The sequence below is a fragment of the Myotis yumanensis genome, unplaced genomic scaffold (assembly GCF_028538775.1).
Source record: "Myotis yumanensis isolate MYYU_CA2020_CCGP unplaced genomic scaffold, mMyoYum1.0.hap1 SCAF_5, whole genome shotgun sequence".
Taxonomy (NCBI): Eukaryota; Metazoa; Chordata; class Mammalia; order Chiroptera; family Vespertilionidae; genus Myotis; species Myotis yumanensis.
In genome coordinates, this window is record NW_027223756.1 from 63,000,611 (window position 1) to 63,018,793 (window position 18,183).

The window sequence follows — 18,183 nt, forward strand, 5'->3', positions numbered from 1 at the left end:
TAGATGTCTCTGTCTAAATAAATGAAGCTCCTACAAGAGGTAGATAGGCAGGAGCAAATGACAATAGAAAGTCATGAGAAAGCATTTTTGTGAATGTACATTTCCAAGAATAAGTGAGATCTGTGACTCTACATCAGGCTTTCTTTACTATTCTGCCAGCCCAGGGCTGTAAAGAGCGAGCATGAGAAGTTACTGCTTGCACACCGGTGTGCAATAACAACATGCAGGCCACAGTACCCTTGCTTTGAACAAGTCCTTCAGAGATCTTTGTGAAGGTCAAACTTTACTGTGTGCATTTACTTTGATAAAGCAATTCCCGGTGAAGGGGTTTGAAAAACTTCTTAATCTGCAGGGATACTCAGTCTTTTTTTTTTAAAGAAAGATTTTTTTTGAAAAAAAAAAAAGTTTTTATTGATTTCAGAGAGAGGAAGGGAGATGGGGAGAGGGACAGAAACATCAATGATGAGAGAGATTCATTGATTGGCTGCCTCCTGCATGCCCCCCGACAGGAATTGAACTGTGACCTCCTGGTTCATAGGTGGATGGTCAACCATTGAGCCGGCTGGGAGGTACTTACTCATTTAAAAAACCTTTTGAAAGTGTACATCTCTTAGACTTTGATGTGGGTTTGAGAGGCAGGTAAGCAAATCCAAGAAGATAGATATTGAATACCTTCCACTCAGCTGTATTCTATCAGCAAGTTTGGAAAGCTGATCTGGAAGCCTTCTCTGTTTGATGACTCCCTCAGGGGTGACGGAGACCTCACACAGCGAATACTGATCCGGAGTGGCAGTCACAGCAAACTCCCTGATGGCCTGAATGACCACTTCCTTCGCCGTGGTGTCCTTACTGATCATGATGTATCGGCTTTGCTGATCAGCTTTGAAGACCCTTAACACTTGATCTGGCAAGTCTGGGGGAAAGAAAAGCCATATGTAAATAGAAAGGATTTTAATATATGGAAATACAATTAAGTGAAGTAATCTGAAAATAAAATAAAAAAACCCCTCCTTATTAAAGAGAATGTTAAAATTTCCCCTCTCACATATTATAGCTCTTCTTCAAACATGCAACCAGTCCACATGCTAATAATCTGCATGGACGCATTTCCCCTATAGATAAACGCATCGTCTACAGACAAATGCAAACTCATCAGTTCATAGCAAAAAGTAAAAAAAAAAATTAAATCTAAAGTTCATCTGTATTATATACCGAAAAGCTCATTATTAAGCTGACCTAAAATAGGCCTTTCATTCTATTTACTTCATATGATCTAGTAATGCCTGCACGGTATATATCACCTTCATCTTAGGAAAGAGAAAACAAGTTCAAAGAGATGAACTTGCCCATGGCCATATCACAGCAGTCTGAAGAATAAAGAAGAGCTGGTTCCAACTGTTCGAAGGTGCACCCTGACTAAGCATCTGATAAATCCATGGCAAACCAAGAGAGATACGTACAGCGCTACCACCATTCCATTAGAAGAAAAGAGATGATTGCAATTAAACAAAAGCAGCGTGGGCAGGGCTCACCAGGAGTAGTACTGAAGTCTAAAATGCGATGGTGTGACTGCAGTAAGTCAGGGTTGCTGGATGACAAGGTGCCACTGACGGGCAATGCGGTTGGGATATGCTTTGTCTGCCTTAATCCCACGATGCTGTCGTCTTGAGACTGACCAATCCCAATATCACTGAACAAACAGGAAAAATAGGAAATAGCAGTCAACCAGGTAGAATGTTTAACTCATCAATATATAACAGACACAGACCATAAGTAAATCCCATCTCACAGAACATGCAGTGAATGTAAAAATATTGATGAATTTGGTTGAGAACTGCAAACGTACCTACTGCTTAAGACTGTATCCAACTCAATTTGTTTTGCTGTTTCTTAAGTGTAGAGTGTTTCTCTGAAAACTATGTCTTTTAATTAAGACAAATCATAACAAATAGTAGTTTCTCCGTACAGAAATACTTTCAAGAAAAGATATGCTCTAGGTTCTGATGGAAACAGTTTTATTTTTTTTATTATTATTATTTTAAGCGTTTGTGTTAGTTTGGGAGGGAGAGGAAGGGCGAGGATGAGGAGAGAGACAAACATCGATTGGTTGCCTCCCGCATGCACTCTGACCTGGGATCAAACCCACAACCCAGGCATGTGCCTTGACCGGGACCCGAACCTGTGGCGACCTTTCGGTGCCAGGGATGATGCTCAACCAATTGAGCCACACGGGGAACCACGCAGGTCAGGGTAGAAACAGACTTTTAAAAAAGTACATTAAAAAACACACTTAGTTCTCACTCAGCTGACGGCTTCCGCATCAGAATGTAAATTGTTTTATAATCTGATCTTTAAGAACTGAAGAAACTGAGTGAAATGAATAGAAGGGAAAAAATCCAAACTGTCCCAATTTCATTCTTCAGTGTTTCAGAGAAATGAGATCACTACAGAGTCAAATGTAAATGAACCCTGACACAGACATTATTTCTTAATTACACAGAGCATAAGAAAGCAGTGGTGCAGAGTGACATTTCTTGGCATCAAGGAAGAGGCAATGAAATTCCAATGACTCACTTTTAGTTCTCTACTAAAATTTTCTAGTTACACATTTAAGTTCCCAGAGAAATACTGCTTATTATGGGTAGCTACAAATTCATTTCCATTTATAAAAAACCTGTTACTGTGGACAACTCTAGAAACAAAGATTTGAAACATGATTTAATAATAAAGGTTATTTCTAGATTTGAAGAGTCAACTGTTTTTAAAACATCAAAATACAACAATATGCAGGCACACACAAAAAACAACTAGATCACAAGCAAATGGTTAGAGCTCTATCTAGTTTCTATAAATACCTTGAAAGAAGAAAAAAGAAAATTATACTAAGGTTGGAATGTCATAAATAAAATCAAGGCATTTAGCATCAGTAAGGGTTTCAGACATTAGAGCTTGACCAACTATTTTTAATGGTTCTGCTAAAAAGATACCCAGTAGCATTCTCTCTCGCTCTCTCTCTTTCTCCTCCCGCCTCCCTCCCTCCCTCCATCCCTCCTCCCTCCTCCCCCCTCCCTCTCCCTTGGTAAAATAGACATTATAAAGGTAAATAAGCAAGGACAAGAGCTTTCTGTTGAAAACAAAAATTAAAGGTAATTTCAGTGTAAGTTCTTTCAAGTTTATAGGTAAGTCCATGCCAAAATAAAATTTCTGTTTATTAAGCACATAGAGGCATGCATATAAAGACTAAAAGTGTTAATGTTCTGTGAAACATCCAAACTTTTACATTGTTAGTCAAGTTTTAGTATTCAACCATATAAGCCAATTTTTACTGCCAAAAATATTAGATGTAATACATGAGCTGAGATAACTACTATGGGCTCAGGCCAAAGATATAGCTGACTGGGCCGCCCCTGGCACAAATGGCTGTAAATATTAGTATACTCCAGGCACACCCAGAAGAGCTGCCCTCTTAAGAAATGTTTCCTTCAACATTTTAACACCTAATATGATCTAACTCTCTCCTCTTGCCTGTATCTCTATTATCCACAGACGTGCGGATGCTCCAGGATGGAAACTACTTTATGTTCGAGATAATTCAGAAATGTCTGTGCACACATCTTCCTACTGTTCAACCACTCCAACTCTCTCATTGTTACTGAAATTGGTTTTTGGCCTTTGTTGATTTTAGACTAGTGACTTACTCCCTGTTTTCTCTGGGTTCATCAGTATCTCTACTTTCCTGACAAACAGTTCTGAATCCTACAATCCTCTTGCCTCACCCCTTTCTTTCTCCTCTATTTACATCTCTCTCATGCCTAACCTTGGCCGTCTGCCATTATTCAGCATCTTAGTTTCCATAATATTTATAATGTTCGAGAGAGAGTGGGGAAAAAACAAAACAAAATGACATAGCTAGAAGATTTCTCTAATTGACTAGTTTAGTGCCTTTGCAAAAAACAAAAAAATCTTTGCAAACACATGCTGACTTCTAGGAGAGAAAAGTTTAAGTGGTAACCAGTATTAAATCAAGTCTATCAGACCAATAGATAGATCCTACATTTTACTGAGTCTTCTTAAAAAAATATATAATTATTTCTTTCTACTGCATTGCAATATAAATTAGAGCAAATCATTTTTATGTAATAAAATACGTAAGTGATTCATACTTTTTTAAAAAACTGCAAACCAAGATGTTTCCTCAGTGTTCTAAATTCAATACCTCTACTTATTGTCTTTCTGTCCCCTTCTCTAGCTTTTGAATATCTAAGTTCACAGAGAACAAAATTATACATAGTATTTTCATACTGTGTACTTTGTTAACATCCTGTACTGTGAATGGATTGCATCCCAGTTCTTACATGTCACATTTCTATTAATACTTGCCAGAGTCACACTGACTTTTTATTTTTTGTAAGTTCATATTTAACTCATCATCAAATATTACTCTGAGGTCTTTTATTATTATTGTGCTGCCAATAACTCTACTAACAATGTGAAGGTTTGAATGTTTCACAGAACATTAATACTTTTAGTCTTTATATGCATGCCTCTCTCTGTGCTTAATCAAGAAGGGTCACTTTCAAAATCGACTTCTGTTTTCTGTAATGCAAACCTAATCCATGGCCACTTGGAAACTTACTCAATATAAATACACTCTCAAGTCTATATATAAAACCATCTTACTCACTGCTTATCCTTAAGACTCTATTACAGAAGTCTTTTGTAGCTGATGCAAAAACATCAATCATAATTCAATGGGGACAATACAAGTTTGACACTCAACTCATCAAAAGTATATTCTGGACCATATCTCTTTAATCTGTGGGTGAAAATTTTAACTGAAATGGAATTTAAAAATAGAAATGCTTGATATAGTCCTAAATCTCTGTAACTACTGCTCCTTTCATTATAAAGAAAAAAAAGAACATGTTTTTAAGTTATCTCTTATACCATTGTAGTTTGAGGAATCTGTATATATAAAGCCTAAGCGACCAAACAACTGAACGACCAAACAACTGGTCAACCAGTCGCGATGACGCACACTGACCACCAGGGGGCAGATGCTCAATGCAGGAGCTGCCCCTGGTGGTAGGTGTGCTCCCACAGTGGGAGCACCACTCAGCTGACCGAAGGGCACCAGGTGCCGGGCTCACAGCTGGCAAGTGCAGCTGCAGCAGTGCGAGGCTCTCCTGCCTCCATGGCAGCACTACTGAGCGGCAGCAGGTGCAGTGGAGCCCGGTCCAGGCTCGGGCTCCTCCCCGGCTGCCTGCCACTTCAGGCACTACTACATCCCTCTGGGGATGTTGGACTGCCGGTTTTGGCCTGATCCCCACAAGCAAGGGGGTCCCGGATTGCAAGAGGGTACAGGCCAGGCTGAGGGACCCCACCAGTGCATGAATCCGTGCACTGGGCCTCTAGTATATAATAAATAAATTTGGTGCACCAACGTTATTTAACATTAAAAACTTTTTGACTGATGGTAACAGTTATATAAAACATCCTTAGACTGAGAAGAAGCCAAAATGAAGAAATAACCAAGCAAACAAGCAATGCTTAAAAAAAAAAAAGTGAAACCAACAACTTTGTCTAGTCTGAGCTCCTGGCATGAATAAACAGCCAAACAGAGATTTGAGAAATTCGAGATACACCTGACATTCTGACTGTAGAGAACACTGGGAAGAAGAAAAGGATTCTGTGTTTGGTTGGTGATATATTGGCAATGGCTAAATAACTGCAAAGAGAAAAGAAAGGAAAGAAGAGAATGGCAAGGATGAATAGTAGCAATGGGAAGAAGCAAAGATTTGGTTGGCAAAGAGCAGATGCTGATGGTAGAGAAGACACTCAGAAACAAAGAAATGGTAGCAAAAAACTCCCAATTATAGAGAATATGGGAACAAATACAACATATTTTTAAAGACTAACTGAGAAATAAAAAAAAAATAGTTCAAATGAGGAAGTGCTATAGCTCTCTTTAATGAAGATTGGGACAAGCAAGTAAATGGCAAAAACATTATTAAAACAAACTTGATTGTTCAAGATTTCTTCTAAGATAGCTCATGCATAAAAGTGTAAAATCTTTTTTAGACTCCTGCAAATATTAATTACATCATTACCATTGCATATTATTATAACAAAAAATAATGGACACAAAATTTACACAGACACTTACTTATATGGTTTCTGTGGCAAGATACTGATCCGAGTCTTGTCGAGTATCTTCTTTAGCTTGTTCCTTCCTCCAACGGTATTGGCTTTACTTTTTTTATTTACCTTTTCAAGTCCTATCACCTGTTCCACATCTACAGCAAGATCTGGAATGGAGTAGCGACTGGCCTTTTTGATGTCTCCAATTTTAGGAAGATGAGGGGCACCATTTCTTTTCTCTTCTGACAATCTTGTCAGAAGTTCTTTAAATACTAAAATGGAAATAAACGCCACAGAACATCCATTATAAGAAATCGGAGCAATTCAAAGGCAACTGTAGCACTTGGAAATAGATGAATAGTATAGAATTCAGCTATCAAAACTGTAATCTTACAGGAAAACTCTACTCCAGTGAATGGATGACAACAGCAATCTACTTTATAATGTTGCTCTATCCTTCCCACTCAGGATAAGTTAAAATAAAGTAGCTTTTTAAAAAAATAATTAAAATTGATTTTTAGAGAGAGAGGAAGGGAGAGGGGAAGAGAGAGAAACATCTATGTGTGGAAGCAACATTGATGGCTTGCCTCCTGCATGCCCATCAGGGAATCAAGCCTGAAACCCGGCATGTGCCTTGATTGGGAATTGAACCAGCAACCTTTTGGTGTGTGGGATGATGCCCAACCAACTGAACCACACCATCCAGGGCTAAAGTAGTATATTATTTAAATGTATAGGTATTTAAATCATGAATAAACACATTGATAAAACATAATTTTTATGGTCATCACATCAGTAGATTCTGATTTAGGTCTAATTACATAATTAATTATATATCTATGCATTTTACTATAAATGTTCTTATTCCTATAATGTTTTAAATATAACTTATAAAAATGGCCTTTTTATGATTAAGATTATAAAGACCAAAAGGAGAAAAGTGAAAGTATGCAAAAATACTTACCAAATAAATTGGTTTTCACAGTGATAGATAAATGTGTGTTATTTCTAAGAATTTCCATGGCTTTGGACAGCTGAATATTTTCAAAGTTTTGACCATTTACTTCTAGTATCTAAACATAAAATTATAAAACGAATATCAATATCCCAATTGACTGAAGAAAAAAAAAGAGAAAGAGTCACCCTTGAAATCGGGATTTAGAAATATCATACCTGATCCCCTCGCTTCAAGCCGGCTTCAGTTGCTTTGCTGCCTGAATCGACACTGTCCACAAAGATCCCAAATCCCTTCTCTGAGCCTCCAAGTAAGATAAAAGGCAAAGGAGCTTCTCGGGATGGTTTTGTCAATGTCATCAATCTCCTTTTTGCCTTAGCTGCACATGCAATATTTAACAGCCTTAGATGTCCACCCATTTTCTGTAAGAGTTCAGAGAGAGTAGTTTCACAGACAGGCTGAATAAGACGAACATAAAGCTGATGGTTTTTAAAATAATCACAACTATTACCTCTCTTTCCAGATTATTTTCAAATTCTTCTAGAAATCGAGTCATCGCAGGATCTCCTTCAAAGTCATTGAAGTGATTATTTACCCACAGTAATACTACCCGTGTAACCTGAAAAATTAATTGTTTTCAGTAGGTTTTCTAAAAATTCAGTGCTAAAAGTTTGCAATTAAAGCGATTTCAAATTAGACATCTAAACAACCTAGCAATAGCAAATAAGAAAATAAACTAAGTACAAAAAGCCTCAGGAATGATTTTATTCATAAGGAAATGACCTTCTAAAACTTTATACTCTGAATATTGACTCTAGATTGTTTTGCCAAGAAGGGTCTTGAATCTGTGAAGCTTACTTACTCTCAAAATATATTTGCAACAGATTACCATAAAAACAAAGCTATAGCCACCGCAACCATCTGAGCAGCAACCACAACCCAAGGAGCCCCTGCAACCCAGGGAGCAGCCACTGAACATCTCAACATCTACATATGTCAGCGAGATCAAACATGGGTAGGCAAAGAAACCCCCAAAGGAAAGAAAAGGAGGACTCCCCAGAAAAGCAGCTAAGTGAGACAGAGATATGCAACATGACGGAAAAAGAATTCAGAATAAGGTTCCTAGAGTACATGCACCACATGTTCAAGAAGCAAGAAGAAACAGATGAAAAACTCAACTACTTATGCAAGAAGCTAGAAGAAACAGATGAAAAAATAAACAACTTAAGTAAGTCCCAAGAAGAAATGAAGAGTGACATAGCTTCAATAAAAAACTCCATTGAAAGTATCAACAGTAGACTGGGAGAAGCAGAGGACCGAATTAGTGAATTAGAAGACAAGGAAGCAAAACACACTCAAACTGTACGGCAAATGGAGAAAAAAATTAAAAGACAGGAGGAGAGCCTAAGGGAGCTTTGGGACAACATGAAACGAAACAACATACGAATAATAGGGGTGCCAGAACAACAGAAAGATGAACATGGATTAGAAAACCTATTCGAAGAAATAATATCAGAAAACTTCCCTGAGGTGGGGAAGAAAAAAGTCACACAAGCCCAGAGAGTTCCAAACAAGGTGAACCCGAAAAGACCCACACCAAGACACATCATAATTACCATGGCAAATGTTCAGGATAAAGAGAGAATCTTACAGGCTGCAAGAGAGAGACGGAAAGTAACATACAAGGGATCTCCCATTAGATTATCAAATGATTTCTCAACAGAAACACATCAGGCCAGAAAAGAATGGACGGAAATCTACAAAGTGATGCAAAGCAAAGGACTGAATCCAAGAATACTCTATCCAGCAAGGCTATCATTCAAAATTGAAGGGGAAATAAGAAGCTTCACAGACAAAAAAGGGCTAAGGGAGTTTATCACCACCAAGCCAGCCATGCAAGAAATGCTAAAGGGACTGGTGTAAAAAGAAGAAATATCAAGCTCAGAAAGAAAACAGCCACATACACACACAAAAAAAAGAAATGGCTACAAACAAATACCTTTCAATAATAACTTTAAATGTAAATGGACTAAATGCTCCAACCAAAAGACATCGAGTGGCTGAATGGATAAAAAAACATGACCCATACATCTGCTGTCTACAAGAGACCCACCTCATTAGAAGGGACTCACACAGACTGAAAGTGAAGGGATGGAAAAATATCTTTCACGCAAATGGAAAGGAAAAGAAAGCTGGGGTAGCAATACTTATATCTGACAAAGTACATCTCAAAGTGAAGGCCATAACCAGAGATAAGGAAGGCCACTTCATAATACTAAAGGGATCAATACAACAAGAAGATATAACCCTGGTAAATATATATGCACCCAATGCAGGAGCACCCACATACATAAGAAAACTTCTGGAAGATATCAGGGGAGAAATCGACAACAATACAATCATAGTAGGGGACTTTAATACACCACTGACATCACTGGATAAATCCGCTAGACAAAAACTCAGCAAAGAAACAGCAATCCTAAATGACTCACTAGATCAGATGGACTTAATTGACATCTTCAGAACACTTCACCCCACAGCTGCGGAATATACATTCCTCTCAGGTGCTCATGGGACATATTCAAAAATAGACCACATATTGGGCCACAAGCAAAGTCTCCACAAATTCAAGAAGATTGAAATCATAAAAAGCTTCTTCGCAGACCACGATGGCATAATGTTAGAAATAAACTACAATAAAAACAACCCAAAATACTCAAACACTTGGAAGCTGAATAGCATGTTATTAAATATTGATTGGGTTACCGATGACATCAAAGAAGAAATTAAAAACATCCTGGACACTAATGACAATGAAAACACAACAATCCAAAACCTCTGGGACACAATGAAAGCAGTCCTGAGAGGAAAGTTTATAGCTCTACAGGCCTATCTCAAAAAACAAGAAAAAATGGTAGTCAATCATCTAACTCTACAACTCAAAGAATTAGAAAGAGAGCAACAAGAAAACCCCAGAGTGAGCAGAAGGAAGGAGATAATAAAGATTAGAGCAGAAATCAATGAAATAGAGACCAAAAAAACAATACAGAAAATCAATGAAACCAAGAGCTGGTTCTTTGAAAGGATAAACAAGATTGACAAACCCCTAGCCAGGCTCACCAAGAAGCAAAGAGAGAGGTCCCAAATAAACCAAATCAGAAATGATAGAGGTGAAATAACAACAGACCCCACAGAAATACAAATGATTGTTAAACAATACTACGAGCAACTCTACTCCAACAAACTGGACAACCTGGAGGAAATGGACAAATTCCTAGAAAAATACAACATTCCAAAACTCAATCAGGAAGAATCTAAAAACCTCAATAGGCCAATAACTATGGAAGAAATTGAAGCAGTCATCAGAAAGCTTCCAGCAAACAAAAGCCCAGGGCCAGACGGCTTCACAGGGGAGTTCTACCAAACATTCAAGGAAGAACTAAAACCTACCCTCCTCAGACTACTACAAAAAATTCAAGAGGAAGGAACGCTTCCAAGCTCATTCTATGAAGCCAGCATCACCCTAATACCAAAACCAGGTAAAGACATCACAATGAAAGAGAATTACAGGCCAATATCCCTCATGAACATAGATGCCAAAATCCTCAACAAAATCTTAGCAAATCGGATCCAGCAGTACATCAGAAGGATCATACACCATGACCAAGTAGGATTCATCCCAGGGATGCAAGGATGGTACAACATCCGTAAATCAATAAATGTGATACATCACATAAACAAATTGAAAGAAAAAAACCACATGGTCATATCAATTGATGCAGAAAAAGCATTCGACAAAATCCAACACCCATTTTTGATAAAAACTCTCAGAAAGGTGGGAATAGAAGGATCATACCTCAACATAATAAAAGCCATATATGACAGGCCCACAGCCAACATCATACTCAATGGACAAAAACTAACACCATTTCCCCTAAGAACAGGAACAAGACAGGGATGCCCACTCTCACCACTCCTGTTCAACATAGTACTGGAAGTATTAGCCATTGCAATTAGGCAAGAAGAAGGAATAAAAGGCATCCAAATTGGAAAAGAGGAAGTAAAACTGTCCTTATTTGCAGATGACATGATATTATACATACAAAACCCTAGAGACTCCATCAAAAAGCTACTAGACTTAATACATGAATTTGGCAATGTAGCAGGATACAAAATTAACCCCAAGAAATCTGAGGCATTTCTATACACCAATAGTGAACTTTCAGAAAGGGAGATCAGAAAAACAATCCCATTTACCATCGCACCAAAAAAATTAAGATACCTAGGAATAAACTTAACTAAAGAGGTTAAAAACCTCTACTCAGAAAACTACAGGACGTTGAAAAAAGAGATAGAGGAAGACATAAAGAGATGGAAGAACATACCATGTTCTTGGATTGGTAGAATCAACATCATTAAAATGTCCATACTACCCAAAGCAATCTATAAATTCAACGCACTTCCCATTAAAATACCAATGGCCTTCTTCACAGATCTAGAACGAACTCTCCAAAAATTCATCTGGACTAAAAAAAGACCCCAAATAGCTGCAACGATCCTGAGAAAGAACAAAGTAGGTGGGATTTCAATGCCAGATATCAAGCTGTATTACAAAGCCACTGTTCTCAAAACTGCCTGGTACTGGCACAAGAACAGGCATATAGATCAGTGGAATAGAATAGAGAGTCCAGAAATTAGCCCGAACCAATATGCTCAATTAATTTTTGACAAAGGAGGCATGAACATACAATGGAGCCAAGATAGTCTCTTCAATAAATGGTGTTGGGAAAATTGGACAGACATATGCAAGAAAATGAAACTAGACCACCAACTTACACCATACACAAGAATAAACTCAAAATGGATAAAGGACTTAAATGTACGACAGGAAACCATAAAAATTCTAGAAGAATACAAAGGCAACAAAATCTCAGACATATGCCAAAACAATTTCTTCACTGATACAGCTCCTAGGGCAGTTGAAACTAAAGAGAAACTGAACAAATGGGACTACATCAAAATAAAAAGCTTCTGCACAGCAAAAGAAACCATCAACAAAACAACAAGAAAACCCACCTCGTGGGAAAACATATTTGCCAACGTCATATCTGATAAGGCCCTAATCTCCAAAATTTATAGGGAACTCATACAACTCAACAAAAAGAAGATAAACAATCCAATCAAAAAATGGGCAAAGGATCTAAATAGACACCTTTCAAAAGAGGACATTCAGAAAGCCAAGAGACATATGAAAACATGCTCAAAGTCACTAATCATCCGAGAGATGCAAATCAAAACAACAATGAGGTACCATCTCACACCTGTCAGAATGGCCATCATCAACAAATCAACAAACGACAAGTGCTGGAGAGGATGTGGAGAAAAAGGAACACTTGTGCACTGCTGGTGGGAATGCAGACTGGTGCAGCCACTATGGAAGGCAGTATGGAGGTTCCTCAAAAAATTGGAAATGGAACTCCCATTTGACCCTGTGATCCCACTCCTAGGAATATATCCCAAGAAACCAGAAACACCAATCAGAAAGGATATATGCACCCAGATGTTCATAGCAGCACAATTCACCATAGCTAAGATCTGGAAACAGCCTAAGTGCCCATCAGTAGATGAATGGATTAGAAAACTGTGGTACATCTACACGATGGAATACTATGCTGCTGTTAAAAAGAAGGAACTCCTACCATTTGCAACATCATGGATGGAACTGGAGAGCATTATGCTAAGTGAAACAAGCCAGTCAATGAAGGAAAAATACCACATGATCTCACTCATTCATGGATAATAAAGACCATTACAAACTTTTGAACAATAATAGATACAGAGGCAGAGCTGCCTCAAACTGATTGTCAAACTGCAGTGGGAAGGCCAGAGAGAGTTGGGGGGCAGGAGGGAGGGGAGTAAGAGATCAACCGAAGGACTTGTATGCATGCATATAAGCATAACTAATGGACATAAGACACTGGGGGGTAAGGGAGGGTAGGGGTTTGTCAAGGGGGGGGGGAAAGGATACTCATGTAATACCCTTTGTAATACTTTAAGCAAAAAATAAAAAAAAATAAAAAAAAAAACAACATATTTTAGAAAAATATAATATATGTGGACTTTGTCCAGTAACTATAAAAAAATGTAAACTATTAAAAGATATTAAAAGATTTTAAAAGAAATGTATGTCCATTGGTAATTTTGAATGCATTTCATCTTATGTATACTATTTTTCTTGTAGTTTTTAACAAAACAAATCAATAAAAAGTTGGGTAATTTTATTGAATTATTAAATTCTTCATGAACAGAAAAAAAAAAAAAAAAAAAAAAAAAAAACAAAGCTATAGTAAAACCAAAATAAATGAATACAAGATAAAGAAAACAGAACTTTAAAAAAAAAAAAAAAAGGTCGAGGGCAGACTAGACACAAGGAATTAACAGTATTAAGCCTAGGAAGATCTACAAGGGAACAAGTTATAAAAGGAAAAAACTAGCTGGGAGTTACAGGGAGTTACAAATTACTTATTAACATTAAGATTCAGAAACCTCTTAACACCTGTAATTCCTCAGGAAAAATGAACAGCCTTTTCCCACCCTACACATGTGTCTTCACACAGCCCAACACTTTCATATAGGCCAATATATACACTCTCAGTTATGGATTGTTGTTTTTTTTTGTACCCAGCAAGAACTATGCAACATTCATTAGACTATAAGTTCCATGAGTACAACAACTTTATGTTATGTTCTAAGGGCATCCTTAATACTTATAACAATGCTTGGCATAAAGTAAATTCTCATTAAAATATTACTAAATGAAGTGGATATAATTGCAACTTAAATATAAAACTACTTGTTTTCTCTTATATGAGTTTCATTTTCTAAATTTGAATAACAAGATAAAATAAATTTTCTATGGAATTGTTTTCAAACATTAACCTCTTAAAATGAAAAAATAAAGCACACTATTCTAGCAGTAAAGAAAGAGATGATGGTATATAGTTAATTTTTAACCACAGTTTAAAATACTATTTATTGTTAATATACTGTGATAAATTATAGTATAAACCTAATCACTTGAGTTAAATCTTGATATTTACATTAATTTTATGTCATATACCATCACTATTGCCCAATTCTTCAAATGTAGGAAACATATAAGATGATTCCCCTTAAAACAATATCTAACTCTTGACTTTTTTATAAAATTAAAATTTTGCAGCTGAGAAGCCAACTTGAAAGTCCACTAGCCATATTACAACTAGAAAAACGAGATTCATAAATCATAAATTGAGAACTACCACCAACAGCAAGCAACCTTTAGGATGTGCTGGCTCTACGTGAGGTACTACATAAAGAACTTTATTTTCTATTATTCATTTTCACAACAGTCCCAAACAGATGTTGATTATTCATTTTACAAGTAAATATATGAGTGTCAGGAGGGTGAGATGGCATATAAAGTAAATGACAGAGGCAATACCACTCAAATCAAGTTTTTATGGCTGAAGAGCCTGGTTGAGATCTAGGCCTGTGACTCTCAGAATATGAGCTGAAAAGCAATACTGTCCAAATGATTTCCCTAGGACCTCACAGCTAGTTAGTAGCAGGACCAGCACTAGAGCTTGGGCTTTTCTCCTGTTCTGGATTTTCCCACCCTGCCCCTCCCAAGTCTGTCTCATGTAAATCAGACTGCACACGGAAAGAAGTATAGACTATGATTAACTCTCAAACTTCATAAGAGTATGTAGTTTACCATCCAATCTAGCCTTGACACGGCTCGCAAGAGATGCTGAAAAGGGTCTGTTTAGAATTCTATTACTGGGACCTACCAGCCAGCAATGGTTGTCATGCAATGCTGCTATGGTGCCAATTTAAAAACTGCAACTTTTCTTTTATCTGGTGTACACTGACCCTCTACCTCCTAGATGATACAGATTCCTATGGAACCCAGATGGTTGGGGGTTGTGCTTCAAACACATTCCCAAAAGAACTAAAATTTAAACATTTATCAATAATTTACTAACATTTGCATTAAAAAAAAGATAATTTTAGGACTGAACCTAGCAACCTATAACAAGAACTAACATTTGTATCACTTTTGCTTAAAAAGTACACTCTCTTATTCCATTAAAATAACCTGAACGTAATTGGCATGACAAACATACTAAAGTATACTTGTTTATATATGAATATTTCATATTTAAAAGTCAAACTAGAATATATTTTCCAACCTTATCCCTGAGGCTCGGGTCATTAAACCACTCCAATAACTTTTTGCCCACTTCCATTGGGCTGGAAAGAAAAGTCCTGTAGGTCAATAGGAAGTCTTCTATGAACGTTGGGTCCACCACCGAATGCTCTTCCACCAAATGCATTGTTAATCTTTCTGAGGTGCCCTGTAGCCAACAGAAGGTTTAATCACTATTCTGCAGAAATAGCATCTGAAATGTTCAAATCTTCAATATAAGACAAACTGGGTAGTGAATATATATAATTAATAAAACTGCTGTTCATCTGGAAATATAAAGACTCTTTACAACTGGTAACTTTCAAGAAAAACTATGCCTAAAAACTGGGTGGGGGATCTACAGCTGTCATACCTGATACTGCCAATCAAATAGAACCATGTTTGTCTGACCTTGATGACGATGTGTCCCTTTCTCGTTCCAGTTCGATCAAGCTCTCGGTGTTCTTTCACCATAACAATCTCTCCTTCTTCCTCCACTTTTTGCATGTTCTTCTCTACTTGGTTGAGAATACGGCAATAATCTTGCTGGGCTATGCAGACAAACTAGAATAAAATATAAGTCACATGTTAATGATAAAGTGCTTGCAAGAGACTTAGCAGTACTAATAACTCAGCGTTTTAATTATTTAACTCTGACATTTTTCTATGTCTTTCCCATACTTTCTAATGAGTGCAGTAATGAACCTTAATCAGAATTCTCTACTTTTTAATGTAGTTCTTCCTTGCTCAAGAAAAGTTTCATTTTTTAGAATATTTATGTGCAGTTTATATTAAAAACACTAACAATTTTTAAAAATCAGGTGGTAAAATTAGAGGAGTCCTTTCTCATGCCTCTTCTTTGACAATTAAAAAAATATTAGTGGAGGGGAGTGGAATCTTAAGAGGAGAGACATAAAAACAATCACCATTTAGTGGGTTTTAAAAGTTTGAAAATATTTTAAAAGCAGGATTTTAAAATAAAGATGGTTTTAATAAGAAGACACTGAAATTCCATACATGGATATGTGGAATAGATATTACAAATTTGCTAATTATATTAATAAATCATTTTAAAAAGTCTATTTAAAAAAAAAGGTCCACAAAACAAGCCATATGCTTGTTAAGCTCAAATCATTATTTCTTATAACAGGTGTTAAAGGCTTAAAGAAAAAGTTAGCAATACACACCAAGCCATTACTCCTTCATGACCCCTAACACACATACACACACACACACACACACACACACACACACACACACACAAAATGTCAGGGCTTAGAGCAAAGCACTTAATTACATTTCTTTGCAGTTTTAAGAAAAGTTAAGAACGAATTATAGAAATCACTTATTACACAAATTAACCAAGGCCACTGTTGCATCTGAATTTTGAAGGATTTATTCTTATTTAAGAAATCATTTTGGGATAAAAAAGCATGAACATTTCTTTTTCTCTTTTAATGTGAAAAGGTGAAAAAAGGGGATGGTTAAATTATAGCATACATAAGATAAAATATGAAAGCCATCCAAAATCATATTTTCATAGGACATTTAGAGTTCTGGCTTAATGTTCATGATACTACATTAAATATTTTTAGGGTGGAAAACCAAATATTGTAATATTTATAATGACATCCTCCTTCTCAGTATTTTGCAGTAACCTTACAGGACTTTCTCAATTTATCCTCCAAATCACCCCATAAAGAAGGCACTACTATTATCCCCGTTGTACAGATGAGGACACAACTGTAGTATCAGCTGCTAATTTACCCAAAGTCTCATAATTATATGCTTGCCAATTCAAAAAAAATTGTATATGCATATCAAGATCTTAGAAGGAAATATAACAAAATGTTAATTATTTCTAAGCAATCCTATATAATAAAGAGGTAATATGCAAATGGTCATTATGCCGTGATGTGCAAGGACCGATCAGCAGGAGGGCGGGGCAGTGAGCTACCTGTGCAGAGAGCTATGAGCAATGGTGGGCGGGGCGGCCAGCTGAGGCAAGCCGCAGTGAGCTACTAGTGCAAATTATAACTGTCTTTCATTTTTTAATATACTTTTCTATGTCCCTCCCCCCCTTTTTTTAACAGAAGTTGCAGGAGCAGTTCACACTTGAGAAGTACCATATTATAAAACTGTTTCTTCCACTGAATTGGATGATATCACTAATTTTTGTATTAAGACTTTGGAATCAAAAGTAAAAATTCAAAACATTTAATTACTTTCCTTGTAAGTAATTATACATAGTTTAATTCATTTTTAAAAATTTCTTTTAAAAAAAACCATTTCCATTACACTAACCCCATATATAGTGCTTAGCCTTTTTGTCTCAAAGATATTTTTATTTTTTAAAACTTTTACAGAGAAGAAAAATTGTTTCCCCTATCTCCAAATAACCTTAGGTATTATTTCTTATACTTAGTTTTAGAGAACATAATTCTATCATTTTCTCATTCATCTCCTAAAAAAGAAATATATTCCTGAGTTAAAATGACTAAGTAGGCAGAAAAAAATGTATTTCAAAGAGAAATGTACTAAAATTAATCTTCAAGACTAAGAATTTAAGAAAATTAAAATAAGTTTGATTTAAAATTCTCAATGTCTAGGCAGATAGTTTGGGCTTTTTTTTTTTTATTTTGAGATATAAATGACATTCTCCAGTTTATTCTATATGCTTTTATCTGCAACTATCAGAATATGTGATTCAAACTTATGCATAAGGATTCACATCTGCATTAAATCCAAAGCTAAGGGTAGGCTTAGCACTGACTGAGTCAATGAACCAAATATATTATGAAGGACTCAGGCTCTTTTGGTCTCTCCATACAAACATTCACAGTTTGGACTTCAATCT

The 18,183-nt window shown here is 36.4% G+C and overlaps 1 protein-coding gene across 10 annotated transcripts in view; it reads right to left on the reverse strand.

Moving 5' to 3' along the window:
* Positions 1 to 18,183, reverse strand: part of RAPGEF2 (Rap guanine nucleotide exchange factor 2) — a 243,388-nt gene that overhangs the window by 20,212 nt on the left and 204,993 nt on the right. For all 10 annotated transcript variants that reach the window (XM_070415386.1, XM_070415385.1, XM_070415387.1 and 7 more), the window contains 8 exons: positions 15,738 to 15,890; positions 15,331 to 15,495; positions 7,608 to 7,715; positions 7,315 to 7,518; positions 7,106 to 7,214; positions 6,167 to 6,413; positions 1,533 to 1,690; positions 673 to 913 (listed from right to left, as the gene is read on the reverse strand). In XM_070415386.1, the coding sequence (XP_070271487.1) occupies positions 673 to 913; positions 1,533 to 1,690; positions 6,167 to 6,413; positions 7,106 to 7,214; positions 7,315 to 7,518; positions 7,608 to 7,715; positions 15,331 to 15,495; positions 15,738 to 15,890 (1,385 nt within the window). The remainder of the gene's footprint in view (positions 1 to 672; positions 914 to 1,532; positions 1,691 to 6,166; positions 6,414 to 7,105; positions 7,215 to 7,314; positions 7,519 to 7,607; positions 7,716 to 15,330; positions 15,496 to 15,737; positions 15,891 to 18,183) is intronic.